Source organism: Mya arenaria, chromosome 3 (genome assembly GCF_026914265.1).
Source record: "Mya arenaria isolate MELC-2E11 chromosome 3, ASM2691426v1".
NCBI lineage: Eukaryota > Metazoa > Mollusca > Bivalvia > Myida > Myidae > Mya > Mya arenaria.
The window spans coordinates 59,005,277-59,031,449 of NC_069124.1; the positions used below are offsets into that span (position 1 = coordinate 59,005,277).

Sequence of the window (26,173 nt, forward strand, 5' to 3'; positions counted from 1 at the left end):
AGTTCATGTATCAATTAGACAAGTCAATATGGTAATCTGTCATGGAATGTCGATGATATCCTGTAAAATCACGTACCGAGTGTATTCAAATTTAATTAAAACCTTAATCAATGTTCAAGCATAACACATATCGCCGATTCTATTATATCCATTTTACTACAAGGTTTTCGATTACGAACCTAAAAGAAATACCATGTCTACCATGTCAAACCGGTTTATCCATCTAATAATCGATTAATATTTTAATATCCAGATCCAAGATGGCTGCGCCCATGTGAAATGAAAAAAACACACAACAATTTCAGTTGACATATTTAAAAATGTAGACAACTCGCAAACTACTTTGTCATTTTAGTGTTAATTAATTCCAAAGTTATGTTTAACAATAGAAGTGAATTTGCAAGCAACAGAATGAGGGGACCACCGCCTCACATGCCTGAATTTTCCAGTGGCAGTCGTTTTTCGAATCCAGGTCCTCACAATGACAATAACCAGAATGTTAGACATAGGTTTGGCCCTCCTATTGCGCCATTTACTGGCCACAATGTCAATATTAACATACGCATACCTCCACCAAGGGACTTTAATCATCAACCCCATCTTGGTAACAACTTTCAGAACCAAGGCAATGTTTACCAATCACAACCACAGGGGAATCAACCACACTTCCATAACACAAATCCAATGAATCAAGCAGGATCTCAACCAGTGCCAAGACTTCCAGTACCTCAAAATTTCAGAGACGATATTGGACCGAGATTACAGACTTCAATACAAAATTTTGACGACAAATTATTTCCCTTCAATCAAGTTGTGATAGATGAAAATAAAGACAAGCATGATGATCAGATTTGGGTAAATAACTGGACCCTGAAAATTCAAAATAAAACCACACAGAAAAATAAGGAAGAAATCAAAGATGGTATATCTGTAAGTCTATCAGAGAAACTGATATATATATTTATCAAAGAATAGTCCTTCAAGGTTTTCAACTTATTTCCAATTGGCCCCTCAATAATAAAGTGTCAATGTTATCCCCCCACCTTTTTGTGAAGAGTGGCAGAGCCTTTAGAATTGTGAAAATTGCAACAAAATTCCTAAAATGATTTTTTTTTTGTATACTTCAAACAAGATCAAAGCAAAGGCATTTTAAGATACATAATTTTTCAAGATTTTTTTAAGAGATTATGAAAGCATTTTAACATGACATTACTAGTTGAGCCTTAACTTGTAAAGAGTTGAGAAAATTAAAAATTATTGGATTGTGAATTTTGAGTTCAATTTTTGTGAAAAATTATTCTTTTTGGGATTTTTGACCCCATTTTCAGTCAAAAACAAACACAAGTGTCAAAGATAAAAATATTGGCTCTTTAAAGATCTGTACCATAAATATAATTGAATCTTTTCCATTCCAATAATAATAAATAAATTATAATGTGCTTTATTGATTTGAATTGTATTATTCAATCTCTTGTTTTTGAAGATAAATAATGCTCAGAAGAAAACAAGGGAGATGATTGTCCTTCTTGCTCGACTTCAAAAGCAGAAAAGCATGCTTGAAACAATGAAAAATGAAGATGCCTCAATATGGGACCAGAAAATGAAAGAATTGCTCAATATTAAGGTATGTCTGACAGTCTCCTTTTAATAAATAAATGATATGTTACTAAGAAAGTGCATTAAATAGTGTCAGAGCCTGAAGAAATATAAAATAGGAGTAACATTAATGATGGTTTAGTTGATAGATCTATATGTCTTAGATTCTTTTTAGAATGACAGCTTTTTTCAGTAGCGTAATTATTAATTTTAGATATACTGTCACGTTATGGTTTGAATGGTTTGCTGTTAGTTATATTACTACAGTTTCAAATATGTGCCTGACTTTAGACAGAGGTTGAAAAGCTGCAAACTGAGATGACAGATGGTGAAAAATTGAAAACTTTGCACAAGAAGATCAACAAAAGAAGGAAGAAAAGGGTAAAGTTTCATTATAATGTTTTTATTCAATTATTTCAACTTTTTATCACAGCCATTATTAGATGTTTAAAACTTATTTTTAGTTTTAAAATGTTAAATGATCTTTTTTTGTAAATGTGCTTTGTCGTTTGCAATAGTCCATGGTCATTTCAACTTGAACTTATATCAACTGTTGTTTTCAGTGAGTTTGATTCTCAAACGGGTTGAGCCATGTGATTGTTATAATGGTGTATTCCAGATATCCTTTGATTGTATCCTAAGATATATATATATGTGTCTCCACAAAGATGTACACTTCTGTTATGAATAATTTATGATTGTCTTTAACATTTAGAGTAATTTACCTTAATTTGAATTCAATTGTTTTTAATAGAGTAAGAGAAATCAATCTAAGTCATTAAGTTCATATATTGTAATACTGACCTACACTGTCAGTTTTGCAAGAATTCGCAATGCCTTTGATTTTTCCATATGAATTCAGTAATGTTTTATTCTTTAGTATTTTTAAATGACAATTTTAATGATATTGAAATGTAATGCAAAATTAACTTTTATCTTTTTTCTTTTTTTACATTATATCATTGTAATTGAAGTAGATTGGCTGTGACAGTAGTTTTAGGATATGATTGTAACTGGTTTAAATATTTCACATATTCTTACCCTAGGCGAGGGTGAAGCGACTCCGTCAGCAGGTGCGTGAGGAGTGTCAAGCAGAGTTGTCTGCCCGTGAGGAGAAACATGCCCTTATTGACAAACAGATGCATCAAATTGTTGAGAAGCAACGCGCACAGAAACAGGTTCTTCTCAATTCTAATGCTGAGAGTTTGCTTTATTTATATTTGATTATTTTATTTAGAATAATAAGAAACATAAGACTACGTTATTAGTAACAATATTATTTTATTATTTGCAGTTCTTTTGATGATATATGAATGCTGTTGTTTTGTTTTTTAATGAAGCATTTTTACAAAACCTTTCCAGATATCATTTAGACTCATTTAATTTAGCTTGATTGTGACAAAACCTGATAGCTTATAAAATCACTCTCCAGTCTGTTTCTATGGCAGAAACAAGTTCAGTTATTAGATACAAATGTCGTCAGTGACTGGCAGTCTCTTTTAAATAAATTATTAATGGAAGCATGATAGATTAAAGACATTTGTGTATTATTGATATTGCCTACAGGAACAGGACATGCAGAAGGAGGCTGATGTGATCCTTGGCCAGGTCCGACGAAAGTTGACAGAGGCATCGCGTGCTCAGCAGCTCCTTGACGGACTGCAAAAACTACGAAAACTACGGTCTGACAGGCTAGATAGACAAGGTTAGTATGCTGGTTATATTGGGCTTATAGAGGTCATGATCAACCTTTGATACGGTTGATAAGTTATTTTTGGCCTCATGTTAACTGCATTTTATTGTTACATTGTTTTTTATGACATTATGATATTATATATATATATATATATATATATATATATATATATATCTATAGTTCGATAATTCATACATTATTATATTTACGACTATAATACTGGTAGAAGCAAATAGTAGAAGCTCTCAATCTACTATTTTTTTTGGGCTGCAATGCATTTATGAAAACGAAACTCAATTCGTATCTTTTTGCGAATAACATTGCTTTAATTATTTTTTTTCCCATTCAAATGGCTTGGGCCAATGTAACCTAAAGTAGATAATGATTAGATTATGTCTAGTAATATTTCTAAGATCAACAGAAATTTTAGATGTTAAATATTGCCGTTTTAACAGGAGTGTTAGGCAGTGTGGCTGGAGGCCAAGGAGGCAGCGAGGCCAGGAAACTCCTGTTTGATAATAAGATGTCCACCCTGTCTGATCTGCTCACCTCGCGGTTGAAGACATACAAGGCTGAAGAATCTACACTTCAGGTGATATCGGAACTGTATGTCAAAAGATTAAAGTAGGGAGACTATGTCCACAGATTTATATTATGATAGTGCATGTTTGTAATTAAAGAACTGTCAACTATCATTTGAGAATGAAAGAAGATTTACTGTTAGCAGATAATGGGTTCATGTATTGGAATTTTGCAAATAATTCGAAAGCTTGCTTTGTGTAAATTAATTAAGACTGGGCAAGTAGATAGTAGTTTAAGCCATTGTTTGTTTAGCCCACTTGCGATATTAAAGTGAGACATAGTTGTCACAATCGTGGTTCCATGTATGTGTATGTGAGTGCATTGTGAGTGCGTCAGTTCAGACTAATTTGTCCAATCTGTTTCTTGACTGTGCAATACAGGATAAAAAGATAGGATTTTCAAAATACTTGTTTTTAAAGCTGCACTCTCACAGATTTACCATTTTTACAACTTTTTAATTTTTTGTCTTTGAATGAGCAAACTTTTGCCTAAATATCTGCAAATCAGTGATAAAAGACTGCTGACACAAAATCAGAACGCAGATTTTTACATTTCCGTTCGAAAATTAATGTTTTATGAAAAATGCATAAAACATCAATTTTTGAATTTAAATATAAAAATCTGCAATCTAATTTTTTGTCATCAGTCTTATATAACTGGTATCCATGCATTTTCACAAAAATTGGCTCGTTCCAAGACAAAAAGTTAAAAAGTTGTCAAAACGTTCAATCTGTGAGAAGGTTCACCATAATGAGGCCAAAATGAGGCAGCATGTTGCATTTAAGACTCAGGTCTGTACCTCAAAGGAAAAGGTCAAGTTAAGAGGCCAAAGGTTAAAATGATCATTGTCTGGGCTGTATCTTGACCATGCATTATAGGTTTTCCTTGATGAGGCAGTATGTCACGCACAAGACCCAGGTCTGTATGGGAAAGGTCACGGTAAGATGAGGAAGCTTGAAATGATCCTTGTCCTGGCTGTATCTTAACCATGCATTATAGGATTTTCAAAAAAGGTGCCATGAAGATTCACCAAGATGAGAAGTATGTCACACACAAGACCTAGGTCTGCACCCCTAAGGTCAAGGTCACACTTAGAGGATGACCTCAAAGGTCAAAGGTTGACATTAAAGGTCAAGGTTAAGCCAAAGATTAAAGCGGTCCTTCCATGTATTGTTCAAGTCCATGTTGTTCTGTTTTGCAATAGCATGGAAGAGTACAATGTCTGTGTCAAAGGCTCTATCAACAGACTTTACATGTAACCATTTGGAATCTAGTATCAAGAATTACAGTATACCAAGAATCTAACCATTTTCTGTAATAAAATCTAGAACTACTACTGATATCAGAGATATTGAATGACTGTTGAATTGATAATCTGCCTGGTTGTCTCTGTAACTGAAAAGAAAAGAGCTCACCTGGCAGTGTTTCCATGACAGCCTCATATGTCAACACTATATGGTGTATAGGAAACTTTGTTGAGGTCATAGGTTTCATGGTGTTGTTTTCTATCTGTATTCAGGTGTTACTGGAGCAGGAGCAGCAAGAAACACGAGAGAAGGAGGAGGAGCGAGCTCAACAACGTCTTCATGACAAACATGTACGACAGCGTGCAAGGGAGGATGTCATGGTGTTTGGGGATCACAGTGAGCATTGCTTTCTTTCAGCTAAGAACTGAAATATTTATACTCATAGCAAACAAAGTTTGAAGTGGGTGTTTTGGAGCAATTTTCCTTGTCCAGAACATATAGCTTGAAAACTATTGGATGGAATTTAATTAAACTTGATACAATTGTAAAGCTCAATTCAGAAATGAACAAAAATAATCATCCCCTCCACAACATTGTCATTTTGAGGTGGGATTAAGTTATTTCCTTAGATTCAAAAACTTGTATTTTTGGATAAATATAAAAGTGGTGAAAGAACAATCCTGAAACCAAAAGCAGTTAGTTTGCTTTGAAGTTTGAAATGTACTTGTTTTATCTACATTGTACCGCTTATTTTAGTAGTGGATTTATTGAAATGTTACACGCCATCTGTCATTTCTTTTACAGTATGTCAGTTTTAGCCTTGGTTTGTCTTTCTGGGATAACTATTCAATATTGTGTGGTAATAATTCAGGGAGGGCCCAGCCTGGTGATCCTATATACAGTTTCCAGCAGTTTTACGAGTCAGCCAGCAGCAGTGTTGAGGCCCTTATATCTATCAGGTAAAAATATGAACTTTATCGAGATATACATAACTCATTTTCATGAGCAAGGTTATACATTTAGATTTTTATCATTATCACAGTCACATTGATAATTTATATCAGCTTAAATAATACATACCATTTATCAAGTACAATACTTGCATTATTTCAGGTCTGATTGGGACATGTACCTTGCCACACCAGGTACTCCTGGAGCCTCCTGTATACCAGACCACTGGGTGCTTCCACCAGAACCATCTTCACAGGCCTGGACAAGGACACTGGATAACAACACCTAACTTCCCATAACATTTTCGTCTGGGGCTTGTACACATGTACCTAGCCTCAGCGACCCCTGGACATATTGTGAAATAAAATAGTAAAAATACACAATGATATGTTTAAAAAAATGAAAAAAATATTGTTAGTTTTTACCTTTTTAATGAAATATTGTATCCAAAACTGTGGAAGAGTTGATGAGTTCTTAAAGTAACAAACTCTGTCAAATTCTTTTAACTTTTATGTCTATTCTATAATAGCATTCTTGTTCATTTTAGTCAAAGGTAGAATTGCCAATTTCATTAAATATGATGCATTTTTCTTATTCTGAAAAGCCCTAGCCCTATTCTCCAAAAGGTGGAAGAAAAAAATGCCAGGACTATCTTTACAGACCTGGACAACGAGACAGTATGACAACACCGGGTCCCTTATAACGCCTTCAACCAGGGCATGTACAAATGTACCTCACCGCACCAGGGACCACCTTGAGCTTTCTTTGTTTCCATGACTACTTGGTTCTCCCATTAGAACCATCGCCGCAGATTTAGACTAGGTCACTGGATGTCAAAAAGTGAACCCTTATTACATCTGCATCTGAGACATGTACATATGTAGTGTACCTAGACCCACCAGGAAATAATGGTTACTCTTGTTAACTGAACCACTTGGTTCTTTAACCAGAACCTACCTCACAGACTTGGATAAGGACACTATACGACCTGAATACCTGACCAATATGACTAATGGCATGTTTGCCCAGTGAGCAGCCCCTTTAAGGATCCTCTGGGTTTCAAAGAGAGCACCTGGCACCTTAAAACCTAAGCCAATAGCTAGGTTACAAAATCTAGTGCAAAGCCAATTCCTCTGGGTTATAAGGGGACCACATGGACAATTTAAACCTGAACCAATGGCATGTTTGCAAGACCTTGAGCCCAGTCTCTTGAAGCATCCTCTGGATTTCAACGAAAGCACTTGGTACTTAAAAACCTGAACCAATGACATGTTTGCAAGACTTAGTGTCTTAGTATCTTATGGGGTTCAATGATAGCTTCTGGCACCTTTAAACCTGAACCAGTAGCGTGTTTGTAAGTCCTGGTACCCAGCCCCTTAATCCTCCAGATTTTTACTAGAGCACCTGGTTGATGCATTTCCTTTGTAAAATTTCATGCCTTGTCATGTTTAACTCATTTGACATTAATGGTAAAATTAAAGAAGAGCTTTATGATTTAGATAAATATAAAAAGATTAGCCTTCATAAATGTTTGATTTTAATTAATAGCTACGTAGCCACACATTCCGCAGTTCAAAAAGGGCGATCAACCTATAGTGTGGGCCTTGTAAACATAGACAATGACATGTTTGCAAGACTTGAGTGCCCTGGGCCCTGTTTCAATAAAGATCGTAACTTTTTATGCGTAACTCCGTTTTTAGCTTTACAGCGTTTCAATAACAGCATCGCATACAATTCTGCCCGTATCTCTACGTGTGTACCTGAGCACTCTTAAACAGCGTTAGTTTTATGACTAAGATATCTTATTGAGACACGGCCCAGCCCCTTGAAGCATCTTTAGGGTTTCAAGGAGACCACCTGGCACCTTTAACCTTTAATGAACCAATAGCATGTTTGCAAGAGATGGTGCTCAGCCCCTTAAAGCATCCTCTGGATGTCATAGAGAACACCTGGTACCAACATGTGCCCAGTCCGTTAAAGCTTCCTCTTGATTTTAACAAGAGCACCTGGCACCTTAAAATTTGGACCAATGGCCAGTTTGCAAGACATAGTGCCCAATCCATCAAAGGAATCTTTGGATTTAAGGAGTGCACATGGCACGTGTACATAGTTAACATGAACCAATGGCATGTTTGCTAAAACTAGAGCCCAGTCCCTTAAAGCATCTTCTGGATGCCAACAAGAGCACCTGGCACCTTTAAAATTGGACCAATGACAAGCTTGCAAGCTATAATATCCAATCAATCAAAGGATTATCTGAATTTAAGGAGTAATACACGGCACGTTAAAGCATTAACCAATGGCAAGTATGTTGGACATGCTGCCAATCCCATCAAGGTGTGCTCCTGGCACCTTCAAACATGAACCATTAGCATGTTTGTAAGACCTAGTGTCCAGCCCCTCTGGGGTTCAACGACTCTCTGGATTTACGGAGTGCACATTTCATTTTAAGCATGGTTAGTAGTTTTATACTATGGTCTCCACTCATTTCCTGCATCTACTCACAGTATTTTGTACAAGATAATAAATTCCTCTGTACTGTTGTTTGCCTTCACTTAAAACCTAGATATCTTGTGTAAAGATTTTTTTGCAACGTGTTGATTATTTTTTTAAAATGCATTCAGGGATTAAGCATAACTAAATTAATGTCGCACGCATATTCTTGCAGTGTTATCATACATTTACATACACATTAACTTGACTTTAATGTTGCCAAGAAAAATAAACAACTGTTTTATATTGTACAAATGATAGTGTCACATGGCTTATATTTCCAAAGTAATAAATAATCATGTATCAAGAATAACATAAAACCCCTGTCACACTAGGGCCGCGTTCCAACGGCGTCCAAGAAAAACCCAGAGCACCGACCTGTGCGTAGTGGAGTCGCAAACATCGCCGCGGCAACGTAGCGGCACCGGCGGTTAACGCAGTGGGATCGCATATATAGAACGCCGACCGACGGCGTTTGTTTGGGAATGCTCAAAGTGCGCGCCGTCGCTCGGCGTTCTATACGCGATCCCACCGCGTATAATGATAAGAGCGCAGTAGGATTGCCGTGAGGTCATCGTAGCAGAGTAGAACGGTCTCCTACAATGCAACTGGATCGCCGCGGTCGCGCACAGAAGTCGCAGTGCGAACGCAATGGTTATCGGTGGCGCTTGCCCGGCGGTTGTACAGCGTTCTCTGAGATGACACTGCGTTCCTACCGCAGTGCTACTGCTTGCCTAAATGCAGGTCCAGCAGATCCGGGATGATGCAAATCGATGCACGCAGTGGAAGCGCCGTGATAGCGCCATAAGGGCGTAGACAATCGCCAACTCGAACTCCGTAGGAACTCGGTAGAACGCCATAGAGCTCCGTAGAAACGCCAAGGTCGCCGTGACATCGACATCTTCATGGAAAATATCACGATCTCACGCCGTGCAACCGCAGTGGCATAGCGGCTAGGTGTGGCAGGGGCTTTACGAGCACTGAATCGTTAATGGGCTTATTTTTGCAATGATCATCACAAGTGAGTGGTGGATATCTTTGAAGAAGAACTATCATTCTGAATAATTTTGTAGAGTAACCAACTAAAAGTACATCGCGATTAATTATGCAGCTTGCCAAGTCCACGGCGTTGAAATACTTTAAATGAGGGACCGACAGCATGTCGTGAAAATGCACGATGTGTGGTGTCAAGTTAGCATATTATGCACTAGTCAATTGTAATCACGCCTCTCCCCAGGTCTGGAGGTAGCCAGTGGAATGGACCGTGTTTTTTTTACCTTCCAGGTGGCCCCGCAGTGCCAGGTGAATGTGGTGGTTTCGTCTTCGCACCTAAAATGGAATGGGCCTTACCTAGGTGACCTGCTGTACGGGGGAATTTTACTAGCAGTTCGTTCCCGTAGGACGGGGATTTTACCCGGGCTTGCCTGGATGCAATTGTTTGGTGCATAATGGTGGCACTACAAGCAAAAATTTGTTCAATGTCACGTAGTGCTTGCATGTTATACGTATGTACTTTTTGTTCGTATTTGGAATCATGTACTTTGTATTCTAAAGTTTAATGTACGCCATTAGATTTCGTTTATTGTAACTTTAATTTTTGTTCATCATTGAGTGGAAGTCATATATTGCTACTTTTATGACGCGATATTTTTTTACATAATTATATATACATGTATATTGTTTACTTCTTCGCATGCACTATATTGCAGTGTCACATATTTATGCATAGAATGAAATAAAAAGGATAAATTGAAATAATAAACTTTTTTTTCTTCTATTTAATCATTTTAGGTGAAAGTACATATAATAACATAATGATAGACTTATTCAAAGATGGAAACGGCCAATTTAACGACTAACCACGCACATGGTACATAAACGATACTTTCATGAACGTGTATTTCCGAAAACCAATACAACATTTCCGAGCTTCCGATAGTCCGAGTACTCGAGTACGTTGACATCCCTACAATTGTTCCTGCAATCTCACGGTGCTCTTGGAAATTAAAAAACGCCGTGCAATCCCAGTTGCTAGGTGTGGCAGGGGTTTTAGTCGCCTTGTATGGCATGACATTAACAAATACAACCCTGGTAACTTACTATTTAAAGGTCAAAATATATTTGAACATAGCAAATAATAGCGAATAACTACGTAGTGTGTAGCTCATCAATTTTGATAATCTACACCAGGTTAGATCACGAAATTAGTTCAAAGCATTTTTTGTGATAAAACATGACCAATACTAGGGTTTTGAAAATCTACCTTTTACGTGTTCATCAGTCAGTGTTTTCTGCTACTCCACTATCACTCGCCATGAGTGATGGGGTACACTGGTGTTTACATTAGTTTCAAGTTCCTTTTGCATCCGTTAATGGTTTTATCATTCACCTGTTTAGGGATTTAATTGTTACAAAAAATATGAAATTTTCTACTAAAATAACCAGCATGCTTTAACGAAGTTGGTTGCTTTGTATCTCTGTCACCATGGGAACTTTGTTTTAACTGCCAGCTTGGCGCAATATTGTCTTATATGTTTAACGTCACATTGTTTAAAACCCCACTAATGATTGCATTATTTTAAACTCACTCAGAAATACGAAATTACTGTATGGAAGACGGTATTCGGTGAGGGCCGGAGAAATACCATGTTGTTGGTGTACGGCGTGATTGAGGGAAATGCACTCTTGGGCCCATTAGGATGCACCACAGACCCCGTAAATGAAATGATCTGTAGAAGTGACTTGTCTAGTGGGAGAAATAAAGTCCTAAAGGACACCGATGGCACTAGTGAAGTAGCAAGTGGTGAAAATAACCTCTGTTGTGCTCAATGCAAATTGCTGTTGAGAATCATAGACCAGGCAACACTGGTAGAAGTATTGATGACAGTATATAGCCAAGTATTAAAAATCTATATTTACAGATAGTTGGCTTTCATTTAACCTTCTAGTAATCAGGTGTATCTCAGTTTCAGACTTGTTACAATGGTTGAATAGTAGCTCTACATGGATTTGACCATAATCAACTATATATGTGCTAATGAAATCACGGTAAATCTGTTTGCTGAGAAGCGAAAGAGTACATTAGTCTTAAGATCAGTGCGATTGAATTCTGCATTGTGATGAGCAAATGAGTGCTGTTTCTCCGAACCAACGGTTGAAGGAGTAATTTTTTTAAATTGCAGAAAGTTATAGCCGGAATCGTAAAAAGGTACACATTATTTGTTACCTATAATCAAAGTGTTTTTTTTTCGTAGAATATATGTTTCAGTTAGACGTTTTTATTAAGGAATAATCTGAAGTAGGTCCGGACTCATTTTAACTAATTAGACTTGATTTAACTAACATTTGAGACTCAGGCTCTGAAAGCGGGTTTTAAAATGTTATTAATATCTTCAATACAGTAATGTTTTATAAAACGGTGAATATAGTTACAAAACAAGCTATCTGTACCACACTGTAGCCAATTGTTTTTAATATTGCTTTCCGAGTAGCAACTTACAATAAAAAATGCAGCTTTGAGTTTTGAGTCAAAAACATTAGTAAATACATGTACAATGTTTGTGGCCCTGTACGATTAGAATTGTATATTTATGAACTTAAACATATCCTCATGCGGTTAATGTATATACATATATATTGCGTACCGAGGGTGTATATATACGAAAACAACTTATACATCTGTTATTCTTACACTTGAGCTTTCAATATCATTGCGATCGATGTACGCATCGTTATTATTGTGTTGCAAGTTCTGTTAATCTTTTGCACTTTCACTTTTATGATAACTGAAACTCGTAATAGATTAATAGCGATACTGTTAATATGTCCGGGACTGTAACTTGTAGTCCGTGTCATAGGAGGCACATGCATGAATTATCCCACCATTATTCGAATTATTTCTATTGAATGTATGAACGCAACCCGATATTTTAAAAGCTTTGTTACAAGAGCAGCGAGCTGATTTTCCGCCAGTGCTACTTAATTAACCAAACCTAGGTTTATCATGGGGTTTTACCGTCACAACGGGGTACAATGAAAAACTTCGATCGGCGGTCCAAATTTTTTTAACTCTACACAAAGTCCCTAGAGACGGTTTCGATATTAATTATTTAGCATACTGGACTGCCAATAACCCCCACAACATTTAACAATGTATACATGTGATAATAAGTATGTCCGTGTATATTTCTTGCTCCAGCATCCGCACGGACTGGTGCCGTTATATTACTATTTAAAAGACCTGCTTTAATTTCGTTTAGCGGACAAGTTGATGTCGTTTTCGGTTTAGACGGGGAAGCGTATCACGATTCGGGATGTGGAATGCTTAGACATGGAATGACGGTCTTACGAAAAATTCCTTGGATCGAGGCCGGTACTGAAATACTCAAAATTGTGCCTGCCAAGCACCAGGCAAAAAGCTAACGCCGAGCGACGGTACCATTCAGTATGAGCCGTCCACAAATGGAACCCGCAACACTCTGCTTCCCAGGTGGGTATGAATGTATCTGTAAAAAAATGCAATATTGAACAGAAGTCGTTAATTATAGGTTTTTTTAGTCTAATATCAAAGAAATAACAACGACCACTGGGAGATTCGTTAAGACAGTAGGACCGAACGGGTGTCATCATTTATGAAAACATATAAGTAATCTACTACTTGGCAGGGAATGATATAACCAAAACGTGATTATGTCTACATCATCCCACTCTTCTTAAATATGAGTATGTAAACGTAGAACATTACACGTTCTCTTACGTCTTGGTACCTGGCAACCAACAGTATTCTTGTCGGTTCAGTTCATCATGTTCGATACCGTTGTGATCAGTGGGATGATATTTAGTTCTTGTTTCTGTGAAATATTCTGGACGATTTGAAGCAATGCATTATGAGGAATCATCATTCGACTATTTTCCATTGAAAACAACCTTGAATGTATGCCGGTACGCTAGAAGAAGTTCGTATACTGATCAGTATTTAAATAATAGTATTAATTAATTGTATCGTTTTAACGTGTATTGTGTATAACTAAGTCTAAATTGATTGCCATTGAAGTGTATTATTGCATAAAGAAAATTGTGATTCCCCAGAGTAAAGTAGTTAAGTTTAACTGCTTAATTGAAATTACTACGCGATCTACTGGCAGCGTAGTTAAAAATTAAACATTCTGACATTGTTAACCGTCTGGTTGTTTTCCATTGAAAATGGCTGAGGAGTTCCGAATGCTGCTTTCTGAAAACTCACATTAATTCGACATGTTTTTGTCTTTTCCCAACAAAAATCTTTTATAATATTTATAACTTATATAACAAGTTTATAACAAAAAATTGTTCTCGTCAGTAAAACTGCCTTTATCGTCGGAAGGACATTCCCAACAACCAGTAGAGCTATTATCGAGGGTGTAATTATATTCTCTAATATACTGCATATTAAAAAGAATTTGTGATGAGAACAACCCAGCATTTTTGGTTAAAAGTTATCAGGTTTTGGATGTGGACGTTAAAGTCCTTAATTTCGTTCGGGATTCGGGTGCTAGGGAATGGCGGGATCACTTGTATTGTCCTATCTAAAATACGTTTTAAACTTTTCGCGGTATATCTTTTCTGTTTCAAAGTAAGTCCTTTGAATACTGAAGTATGTCAATGACTATTTCATAATTGCTTTTATAGCCTGTTTAAGTACAAAAATCGAAATCAGTTATCGTCAGAGCTACTTTTCGACATGACATATAAAAGATTGAATGTACCGGGGGTTACAAAATGGTAACGGGGTGTACATGGTGTTATGCGAGTGAAAAGACCACTATATTAGAATACGTTCATACTATTGCAAATCAAATGTGAATTTGCAAGCGAGCCAAACAAAAATAGATAATAAAAGATAATTACGCAGAAAATGGAAATGTGTTGACATAAAGACCCTTACAATGTCGGGTTTCATTTAATTAATTTTACACTAGGAATAAACGTGCTAGATGAAAGCAGTGTTCCTATCGCGCATATCCTAGTACACATAGGTTGATCAGTTACTGTTTTGAAAATAGCTAATTGTATAAAATACAATCGATTTACATAACCTATTTAGTTTTCAAACCTATTTGTATTGCTTGTGAACAGAATTGTAAAAATTAAGTAAAATCAAACTGATCGCGCCTACAGCTTTTCAGATCTTTCATTTTCATGAGTATTGGTAGTGGCGACTTATCATCGTTATATGCATATTTTTCACATTGCACACAATTTCGATGTCTGATCCCGCATGCAAGGAGTGGGAGAGTCTCTGGACGAGGGTTCCCCATGAAGACCGGAATACCGCTTTAGTTTCGGGACGCAATACCACTTACGTAATCCAAAATCCGGAACACTATTAAGCAATAATGTAATCTAGAATTTTATTTATATGTCTGGCAGCTATGTCCTGTACATCTAAACAGGGTATTCGAATTTAATTAAAGTCAGTTTAAATAGTTTCCTGGAAAGGCTAGAAATCCCGATTAGGCTGCATTATTTTACAACGATAAATCTTTTCGATAATATATTGCCGACAACGTCGATTGCATTCGATATAACGTTCGAACGTCAGCGTCTTCGGAAGTTTACATACAGCGAAAACTTGAAATGTAAACCTTGAAGCCATTCATCATTATTGTTTCATGAATATGGTTATATCCAGTAAATCCTTGATTCAACCTCTGCGAATACGGCTAAATCTGAAATGAACAAAAAACATGCCAATTTTATAATCATCGAATCAATGAAATAACATTTTTTACTTCGATAATTTTTCAAAATTGAACGAATTATCTATCAATATCAGAGATTTTTCCTTTGTTGTACGTTTACTTTAAGCGTGAAAATTTTATATCGGGTTCTTATTCAGTTTCAGTCTTACTCTTAGCCTGCATCATTTCAGATTTAGTGACATTTTAGGCTCCAGTCAATTGTAACCACAGCCCCATCATGTCCGGGGGTATACTGGGGATAGCCGGGCAAACGTGCTGTGTTTTTACCTTCCAGGTGGCCCAGCAGTGCCGGGTGAATGCAGTGTTTTTGTCTTTGCGCCAAATATCACAGAAAATGGGCCTTAACTAGGGTCTCTGGGGTGCAGGGGCATTTGGCAGGGATTTTACCCAGGCTTGGGCAGATTAAAACTTCTGGACTTGGGGGGGCCGTGGTTAAAATTGACTGGTGCATTACCTTAAAGCCTAACTACGGTATTCAGCTATTTTGGGATTGTTAAACTGCAGTTATTCATAGTTGTTGTGTGCATGACAAGGGTGCCAGAAGCAGATTGATAATTTCTGGATTGGGCAGCAAAGGGGGTAAGTTTGGCAGGGGGTATCCCCTCCTTAAGTTGAGGAAAATCTAGGGGTTGCCTTTATACAAAATGGTGATTTCTGGTTATTTCTAAGATCAGGAATCCATACAATGGTAAGTGGATCCCATTCCCATCTGTCTGCAAGTTTGTGTCTGCCCATGAGTCAAACTTTCTGCACAAGAACCACGTCTTCAACTTCTCTGACCTAGGCATGGTAGGAGCTGTTGTTGATGGCCGCGCCTTTCAGTGCATTCTGACCTGCAAGCTGGAATGCTAACAGTTCAAAGCAGAAGTTCATTCCCATGATCCATCAAACATAGTTCTGTAATTATTCCTATATGAATAGCTTGTCATAATAGAATGAGAAAGGTGTTCATTTTAGTGATTATGACAATGTGTTGCCTTGCATTAAAGGTTGAATATGCAGGTCATTACATGATTCAGATTCTAGAAGAAGTCCATATAATGCACAAGTCAATTGTAACCACGGCCCCCCCACGTCCGGGGAATAGCGGGAACTTTTACTTTCGGTCAAGCCAATCTCAGTCGAGGACAAACTGCTGGTAAAATCCCCACCAAATGACCCCTGCACCCCAGTGACATCCATATAAGGCCCATTCCCACTATTTTTAGCGTGAATACAAAACCACCGCATTTACTTGGCACTGCGAGGCCACCTTGATACCCCCGGACCTGGGGGGGAGGGGGGGCGTTGTTGCAATTGACTGGTGAATACTAGATATACTTTTTACAATTTTCGGTATAAGCAGACTCTTTTGTCCATACTCTGACACTGCTGTTAATGCAATGGCGGCACAGTGTTTAAGGTTCGCCTTTGGTCCTGATTCATAAGGTATCAATAAAGTTGTAAAATAATTTTATTATTTATTACTGTTTGTGCAAATGAAAAGGAATTTAAGCTTCTGTAATAGTTGACATGGCATTTGCTGTTGAGAATTGCGGCATTTGTAACATGGAAACATAACAATGTCCAAATGATAAAATAATTTCCCTGAATGTCAATTTTTGTGGCTAATTCTAGAAGAATTCTGGAGACAAAATTGCAAATACTTAATTACATCATTTCAAGGAGATTGTCAGCTAGGTCACAAAATTACTCTGCCAGAGGATTGTTTTTTTAACTGGAGATGAAGATGATAGTAAAATCTTCTACTTTTTTCCAAAATCTGTAAGAGCCATGGGGACAGAAATCTGTTTGCCTTTGACTTAAAATTAAATGGTTTTATTCTGCATTGTCAGGACTTAAATTCATATATGGGACTCACCTGAAGTTAAATTTTTACCTAAGTTTTAAAGTATTATCATTTATAACCATCATTATTCATAATTACCATTTACTAGGTTTGCATACTAAGTTCACATTTGTATGTAACTAGCAGTGTTTTTTACACAATTCAAAACTTGAATAGAAACTGTGAAAATATGTACACTGTATTGGCTATTGGCCTGTGGTGTTCAATAGCCAATTGGCAGAAATGTGAAATGACCTTTTCCTAAGCACAAATTGCAAGTTGATTTAAAGCTAATCCTGTTAACAGGTTTATTTTTTTATCAGATTATGAGCATGGACCAGAGTACATGTCTAAAATATTTTATTTTTTGTTCAAATTAGTTACAAAAATATGCAATTTCTGATAACAAATAATGTCTTAAGTTTTTCTGCATAATTCCAGTGGAAAGGATATTGTTTTTAAGGAATCTCATAATCTGTTACAATATTCAGTTTATTATGGGATCAGTATAAAGAGCACATTAGATAGCAATTCTAGGTTATTATGAAATATGTGGCTGACCATCTGAAATCAACAATAACAATTGGAGACCATCTGGTATGTCATAATATCTTATTAATTCATATTTGTAAATTTGATCAATTCATGATTTGACTGAAAACATGGAAACAATTCTGATTTTTTTCTTTACGTTAGTAATACATTTTATTAATGTTTATTATTTTTTAAATTTATGTCTTCATGAATATTTTGTTATATTTGGATGGACATAATTATTACATATTTTTGTAATCTGGAGAAACTTGTTCTTAATTACAATATTGATGGAATAACTTGTTTCATGTTCAGTTGTCACATACATCAATGCTATAATGGTATTCCAGTTGTTATGATATAATGGTGTAATTTAATGTCCATATTTCATTAAACATTTTGTTTGAATTTCTTCTTATATTAATGCTAGTATGTGGGAAAAATTTCAAACAATGAACAGCTACGATGAGGTTTAGTCTATACAGCTATAAAAATGCAATTTACCATGCCTTTGACTGAATGTCTTCAGATTCATTGAATTGATTATGATATCAATACCCTTTAAAAAGTTATGAAATTTTCCCAAATACAACAGTGAATCTTGTTAAACACTTTTCCCTATTGAAATAGAATATTTAAGTAGCGACATTGTTATAATTTTGAAGTTCACTATTGATTCTTTTGATCTGATGTTTACATTTTATTATATGTTTCTTTAAGGATTAATATTTACAATGTCACAAACTTTAGCTTGATTTAATACTTTTGTTGCAGAATTCTGCAAATATGGAGACATGTTGCTAACGTGAACAAAGCAAGTGTTGCAGTTCCATACTTTGCTGCATCATAATTAGAGTGACTGGATTAGATCAGACTTGGTAAGTCTGTTTGAAATACTTTCTAATTCCTTAAAGAATGTCTAGAAATCTTTTTCTTTCCATAATTTTGAAATTCAAATTATTCCATGATGACTTAAAGGCCATAAAGGACACCAATAGTTGATACTAGTGGAGGAAATTGCTTGATCAGGAAAAAAGGTGATTCCCTGTCAGTGTTATGACTGAGATTTTTTTTGTCAATTTGAAGCCCTACTAAGAACCAAAACACTCACATTTCATAAACCTTAGAACAATTTTCCTCAGTAAGGGTATTTGAGTGTTTGGACAATCTACAAACTATGGTTGAATACTTAAAAGATAGATCTGTCTAAAATACTACTGTTTATATCGTTTTTTGAATTTCATCATATTCGTGATATTGGAGACGAAACATGCTTTTTGTGTGAAAACTTTTGTTAGTAATAGAATCAATACAAAAGCTACATTACTGAAAGGTATACACTAAAAAGCTGTTTTCACTGCCTGGTTGGTGTTGCTTTCTGATAAGGAAATAAGTGCTTCCAAATCGGGAAACATCTCGATAAAATCTCAGAACAAAAATATCTCAATAATGGGGATATTTAAAACAAATGGTAGAATTTTAGATTTATATTTCTAGTTCACAACCATGGTTTAAGATTGTCTGTAGACTAAAAATCTTTATGCACAAGACAATTTTATGAAAACTGAGCATTTTGTTTCCCAATCATTCAAAAATTCACAACCGATTTGCTTATCAGGGAAATCCCTTTAATTTCTTGATTGGGCAATTTCCTCCACTGGTTACCCAGGAACCAGACTGTGATTCATATCAACTTTATATCTACAAATGTATAGCGATTTACAGAATCATAAAGCTAGAGTAAATTACTATAAACATAATATATACTATTGCAGTACTAAGGAAGTCCCTCAGTAATGAAATATCTTTATTAAATTCTTACTAAGTGAACTATTTTGTTTATCCTAATGCCAAAATTGTAAAAAAAAAAAGTTTTATGGAAATAGACTTTATTTTTATTGCACCCTAAACAAGACCAAAGTAGACTTGGTTGCTAAGATGAACTTTGTAATATTTGTTGGCAGGGTATTACTATTATTACTCTAACAAGTATTTGGATTTATGTTGAGGTAAAGGCCTGAGGTCCCGGCATCACTTGTAATAGGCTGGGAATCAAACCAAAGTCACCTTACTTAACCTGAGCCCAATTTCTCGCATTTATAAGTTTAAGCATAAGTCTTTAAATCTTTTCAAAATAAGAATATTACATAAACTATACCGTAACCAAAATAGTGAGTTTAGCTTAATCCTGTCATAAGGGACCCACACTTAATAGCAAAAATCGCCCATTAAGCTATGAACAACAAACTTCATTAAATCCTTTTGATGTTGCTATGTGAATGCAAATGAAATAAGTTGTCAAATTGAATTAATCTATAATGTAGAAGTAAAGATGAAAATGACCCACCCTGTTATTTTTACACTTCTTTCATGCAATTTCTCTGAATTATATTAACAGATCTTGCTGAATAAGTTGGTGTAAACTCAGACCTCCAGTCCTTCCAAGTTGAAGTATTTGTAAGTATTGAAAACAAGAAGGTGAAAGCATGGTAGAAGATAATGTTGTGTTTTTCTGCTGGTCATCATATAATAGTTATATATGTATCAGTTGCAAAGATGTGTCATGGCACGATGTCAGCAAATGATTAGGATGATCATATGGTACAAATTCTGTCTATTACTACCATCTTAGCTTGTTTATGACATCATTACGGCTGATGCCTCCAAACAGTGGTGAATCAATTCAGGTCGGAATTTTGACCTATTGGCTTTGGGGCTTTGCCTATTAATTTTGAAGATGTTTTATGACTTAAAAGCTGAATTATTCATGAGATTCTGTCTTTTGTGAAGGGTTAGGTGGGATCACTAAGCGGCTATTAGATCAATGATGGAAAGTATATCTATCTTGAATTACATAGATTTGCTCTGATTATGGAAACTGTATGGAAGTATTATGAAGCATTTAGTATTTTATTGCCATCTGAATTGATTTGTGCAGTGTTAATTTTGTAATAAGGATTGGATTGCAGAGGACATGCATGCATTAAGATGAGCTGTGCTGATGTGCGTATAAGTCCAATTAAATATGTTTTTCTATTAAACAATCACTCATTAGCTCTGTTGAAAAAAAACCCACACTTCATAGTATAGTGCTGTTATAAGATTTTTAGAGTTTAAATGTGCGTAGTATTTGAAATCATATTATCATGGTTGTCATTATAAGTATGCTTATTCAAAGTTCTAAAGCAATGTTTCATATTATTTTACTTGATGATATCAGAATATCAGATACATTTTAATAATTGTTCTGACTATTTTTTATTGTAAGGTCTCATAGAGAATACTAGATAAATTGTGTATAAAATTCAGGGGCGCGGGGGGGGGGGGGGGGTTAATTAGGTCAATATAAATTAATTGCTAGATTTTCATTCATTTTTTTGAGGGCCGGATTGACAATTTATTTTCTATTTCCATGAACATGATCGTTACAATTCTCTTTTTTTGCATGTGAATATTATACATTAACACTGTAGATATGAATAAACACTATTCCCGGAAAGTACTGGACCTATACGCAAATACAGTTCTAGTGTAACGTTTTTATTTCAGTCAGTACAATTTAAGGGGCGGTGAGAAAAGAGGAAGCAATTTATCAATTTGTAGACGCCTTATTTCCATTAGAAAATCATTGTATTTAATTGCAATAAAATGAACACTAGTTAGCTGTATTCACACATTTCAACCTGCTGTATTCTATGTTTTAAGCATCATCTGATTTATTTTCATTTATTTTGTAACTGACAAATAGATTTATATATTTTAGAGCATTATAACAGCACCACAACATTCCACCAGGGTTGGAATGAAATAAACACCCCATGCCCATTTTACACCCATATTTTATAGGACATAAAAGCAGCTTACCTGTATCAAATAATAAATGATTCTCTGCCTATTAATGAAGCTTTTCTTGAAGACCAACAACTAATGGTGTGACATGGAAATACCACCTAAAATCAAACAAACTAGCATGATCAGTGAGTTAATTCTCAGTGTCAGACATATTATTGTTTCAATAATGAAACAGGAATTGCAATTGTATTAACTTATATCACATTTTTTGAACATTCTAGTTAAACCATGCAAATATTACATCACAAATTTCAATACAGAAATCAGGGGGAAAGTTTTCTTTTACCAGGAAAAGTTGCAAATAACAAAATTCAAACAATCCTGCTGCATTTATTTATCTTATACATTCAAATTTTAAGAATATTAAGACCACCCATTCTGAAATCTTAGTTTTTGGTAATGAATTTAGAAAAATATACTAATTTAAATAAAAAAAAACCTGCATTATAATTTCACTGGGGGTGAGTCTACATTATATTATCATGTCAAAAAGGACAAAAACAAATATGCCTGAAATAATGATTACCTTTAAAAGTATTACATATAAGAGTCACTTTAATTTACTATAAACTGCTACAGGTGCCCTAATGTAAATATTAACAATTATGGCAAAATGCAATCCAATAGCCCTTGGATGTCAGATTGTAAATAATACTGTTTGTAATGCAACTATGAAAAACACAGCAACTAAAACGTCTATTAATTTTTTAGACATAAATCTTATGCATGTAGTCAATACCAGTCCATTTAATAGATATTTTTCATTTTCTTAGAATTGTTTCATGCCTAGTGGAGGCAATAAACTCATTGGTGTGTAAAATTAAAGATTTTGCATTCAATTTCCAAGATAACAAAGTTTTTCTGTGGCCTGAATATTGATCACTTTATAACGTTCATTGATTTAGGAAATAGTTTTCATTATTACACTTATCTCTAGACAATTTCTGTCCACATCCAATTGTTTGCAAGTTCCGATAGAATTAGCCATTATCGTATTTTACAATGGCTGAAATATTTGGTCCAGAAATTATACAAGTATTCATGATTACTGGGAAGGGACCTAGTTTGTATATTAATTGGAAAATTATTGATGATAAGAACTGAAAATATTGTAAGAATAACTAATTTTATTTGCATAAACAAGTTTTTATTTACTTTTAATCAGTCACTGTGTACAATGTTAGTTATTATGATCAATAATTTTATTTAATTTTATAAAAGGCCTCAAGCACTTGACCCTTTCCATGACCTTATGATGTAACATAAGTTTTCTGGTCAATTTCTTGTACAATGTAAGTGCACAAAGTTAGAACAATCAAAATTTTATATAAACTTTTTTTGAGGGTCATATACTGGAGTAACTGGACATTTATCCACTTCTGGTATACATGTATAAAACCTCATTAACATTATTAGATTGGGATATGTCTTTGGGCAGGTGACTGGCAGTCAACAATTTGAGGGGGGGACTTGTCCATGCAGTGGGGGATTTTAAATTAGCTTGGCATGAATGTTTACCCTGAGATGATGGTGTGTCACATGCAAGCCCTACCAGTATGTTTGTAGGTTAGAGGTTAAGGTCACACTTAAAGGTCATTAGTCAAAATTTCTTGTATTTTGGCTTTGCAGGGGGACCGTCACTTGTCCATACATTGAACCATACATTGAAGGATTTTAAAATAACTTTGCATAAATGTTCACAGATGTAAAGGTCACAATTAAGAATTCTTGTATTTTGGCTGACTTGGCTTAAACTATGCCATGTGTTGTGGGACTTGAAATAACTTGGCAGAAATTAACACTAGTAGCTGGTATGTCACCTGAACAACGTGAATAAAACAATATGAGTTTAATATTCATTCAAACACATTCATTTTAAATTGAACAACCTTTGACAAAACGTTTTCATCACTTAGCAGCAGTCTTGTCTTTGTTAGGGTTTCGCCAACAGACAGGGAAGTATAAAGAGCAAAGAGAGTTACCCTTGTCCCTCAGTATGCCTATTCATCACTTGTTTAGTTTGACTAAACTTTCTTATTGCGCAAATTGAAAACCTATTTTCGTTGCATGGCAGTCACAGTGTCTGGTCTTGGATTTTATCTAGATGCGAAACACACAGTTTTGGAACATAAACTGCAAATGGATATTGTCAGTATGTATCTATTTTTCAGTTGTCACCTATCCATCCCACTCTTCAGCGACGAAGTAGATTGTCAAAGAGTTTGCACATTCCTCAATGCTCCGTATCATGTACGTACATCATTTCCTTATTAGTTGTGAAGCCTAGTATTGGATTTTTTCTGATACAGTTGTGATATAAGTTTCATGCAATTAGTATGACATTACTGGTATGTATCATTTGTGTTATTATCAAATTGTCTGCCTGTCTCCCAATCTCTAAAATCTTTCGACTTTGCCTTGAAAACATGTTCTTGAATTTGTAAATGATTATGTAATCTTCTTATTTTGATATATTTCATTCTCTGAATAATACTTTTTTATGTAATTCCATTTAAAATAGAGTTAAAAAGTATAAAATATTATTTTTTTTAATTTGAATGATGGTGCTTACCAGGTATTGACAATAAGTGAATATTAATGAAGATGTAATACCAGGAAGAATCAATACACATTTTATATAGGTGGTTGACATCATGAATCATAAATGTCAGAAGGTATCATCTTAAATTGCAAATGTTGACATCTGTAGAAACTTAACCAATTATAAATTTTGATTTACAAGAAATTAAGGCTTGAGGGTGAAGAAGCTTCACATTTTAATTATTTTTACTAAGACATCTTAAATATTAAGAACAGAACAGAACAGGAGAATAATGTTAGCATGTTAGCATGTCAACCATGTACAGTGCATTGTTATCACAATAACAGAAGCTTGGTATGGCAAACTGAGGTTTTATTTGAAAGTTCAATATACATATCAAACATGCAAAATACATGAAATCAATTGAAACAATAATCATATAAAGGTGTCCCATTTACAGTCAAGTGTATCTTGGATGCCTGGTAACCCAATAGTATTTTTTTATTATACAAACAAGATCTTTGGGCCTTAAAGCTGAACTCTCACAGATTGACAGTTTTGACATCTTTTTTATCCTTTGTCTTGGAATGAGCCAAATTTTGCATAAATGTCTGGAAACCAGTGATATAAGACTGCTGACAAAAGATATTAAAGATAAGATAAAAAAAAAATTAAAAAAGTTTTCAAAGCGGTCAATCTGTGAGAGTGCAGCTTTAAAGTTTGTGCTCGATTTCAGTTGATATAAAGAACAAAAACACAAACTGCAATGAATTAATTTATAATGTGTTTACATAGTAATAATCAAAAGCCATAGCTTTTCAGATAACCAACAAAAATGGTTGGGGTCACCAGGTATTAAAATTTAATATTAATTCAAATGGCATGATAAAATAACAGGCTTAATAAATAATTGCAGCTGAGTATATTATATTATTCAGGTCATTTTCATGCAATTTAAATGCATTTTTGCATAATGAGGCATATTTTCTAAAACATATAAATCTAATATTTAGTCATTCATATACAAAAGAACAGTTTTAAAAAAACTTTGTTATATGATTATGATTTATTGAACAGTAGATATATTACGCAACAAGTATTTATAATTGTTCTGGTAGGTGATAAATTTTCCAACATTTGAAACCAATTCAATGTTGATATGACAATAGTTTCATTTGCTGTATTTGCTACTAAAAGTATTATTATTTCTCTTTGTTTGTCTATTGATTATTATGGAATTTTATGATTAACTTATTGTTTTAAACAATTTTATCAGGTATAAATGAGAAAGCAAAACAAAATCATTGCTAAATCTACAATTTTTTGTTTCAAACAATATAAATTTCAGTAGGTTTAAGCAAAAAACATTAAAATCTACTTTAAAATGACTTTTAGAAAAAAACACAATCAAACTTCAATAAAAGGGGGTTAAACGCTGTAAAAGGCTGCGTCCTCATTTACAATTTGAAGTTGAAAATTGCTGTATTGCGGTCATGAGTTAACACCCGGGAGCTATATTCAATAATACAGATGATTTATATTGATATTAAGTAATAGCATGAGCCTCAGATATAACACAGTGATCATATATCTTGGCCTGATTAGTTGATTTTAAACTTAACTGATTGAAATAACAGAAATTATTTTTACCCTGGTTAATAGCAAAACTATTAAAAATGTTTTACATATATATACATGTATCAAATCTTTTTTTTTCTTCTTTTTACTTTTTGGAATTTCAATGACAATCTGTTTATTTAGTCATAAAAACATCCACATATTCAAATAGCTTATATGGTGTCAATTCATCACAGTGTATTATTTGCAAAAAAGAACATATAAAGTTTTGAAAGAGTGAAAATGTGCAACAACAATGTACATGTAATTTCTTCCAAAAGTCGTCAAATATTATTTCAATAAAATTTAAATCACAGTCTGAAGACTTATAAAAGGCTTAAGTAAATGTTGGTCACGAAATACAATGTTTGTCGAATATGTCTGAAAATAGAAATGTTAATACATTGGATTAAAATCTAAGTATTGATATTCATAGTCAATTTTAAAACCCAATACCAATATTTTTGGACAATAGGTTCTCCGTTGCCCTTGCAG

General features: G+C 34.7%; 2 protein-coding genes across 3 annotated transcripts in view; both read left to right on the top strand.

The window, feature by feature from the left end:
• The first annotated feature begins 259 nt into the window (after positions 1-259).
• Positions 260-6,659, top strand: LOC128226619 (programmed cell death protein 7-like). The gene is made up of 9 exons (XM_052936580.1): positions 260-930; positions 1,484-1,624; positions 1,888-1,977; positions 2,643-2,774; positions 3,163-3,301; positions 3,748-3,884; positions 5,394-5,517; positions 5,993-6,080; positions 6,235-6,659. The coding sequence occupies exons 1-9, from the start codon at positions 376-378 to the stop codon at positions 6,359-6,361; spliced, it is 1,533 nt and encodes a 510-aa protein (XP_052792540.1). The 5' UTR covers positions 260-375; the 3' UTR covers positions 6,362-6,659.
• A 4,892-nt stretch (positions 6,660-11,551) lies between these two features.
• The window catches only part of LOC128228060 (sodium/calcium exchanger 2-like), a 64,373-nt gene continuing 49,751 nt past the window's right edge, over positions 11,552-26,173 (top strand). Inside the window, exons 1-5 of one of the 2 annotated variants that reach the window (XM_052939106.1) lie at positions 11,552-11,773; positions 12,825-13,054; positions 18,442-18,545; positions 20,066-20,124; positions 23,691-23,769. The gene's annotated coding sequence lies outside the window, so the exon portion shown is untranslated. The remainder of the gene's footprint in view (positions 11,774-12,824; positions 13,055-18,441; positions 18,546-20,065; positions 20,125-23,690; positions 23,770-26,173) is intronic. The other variant, XM_052939118.1, reaches the window with a different exon arrangement.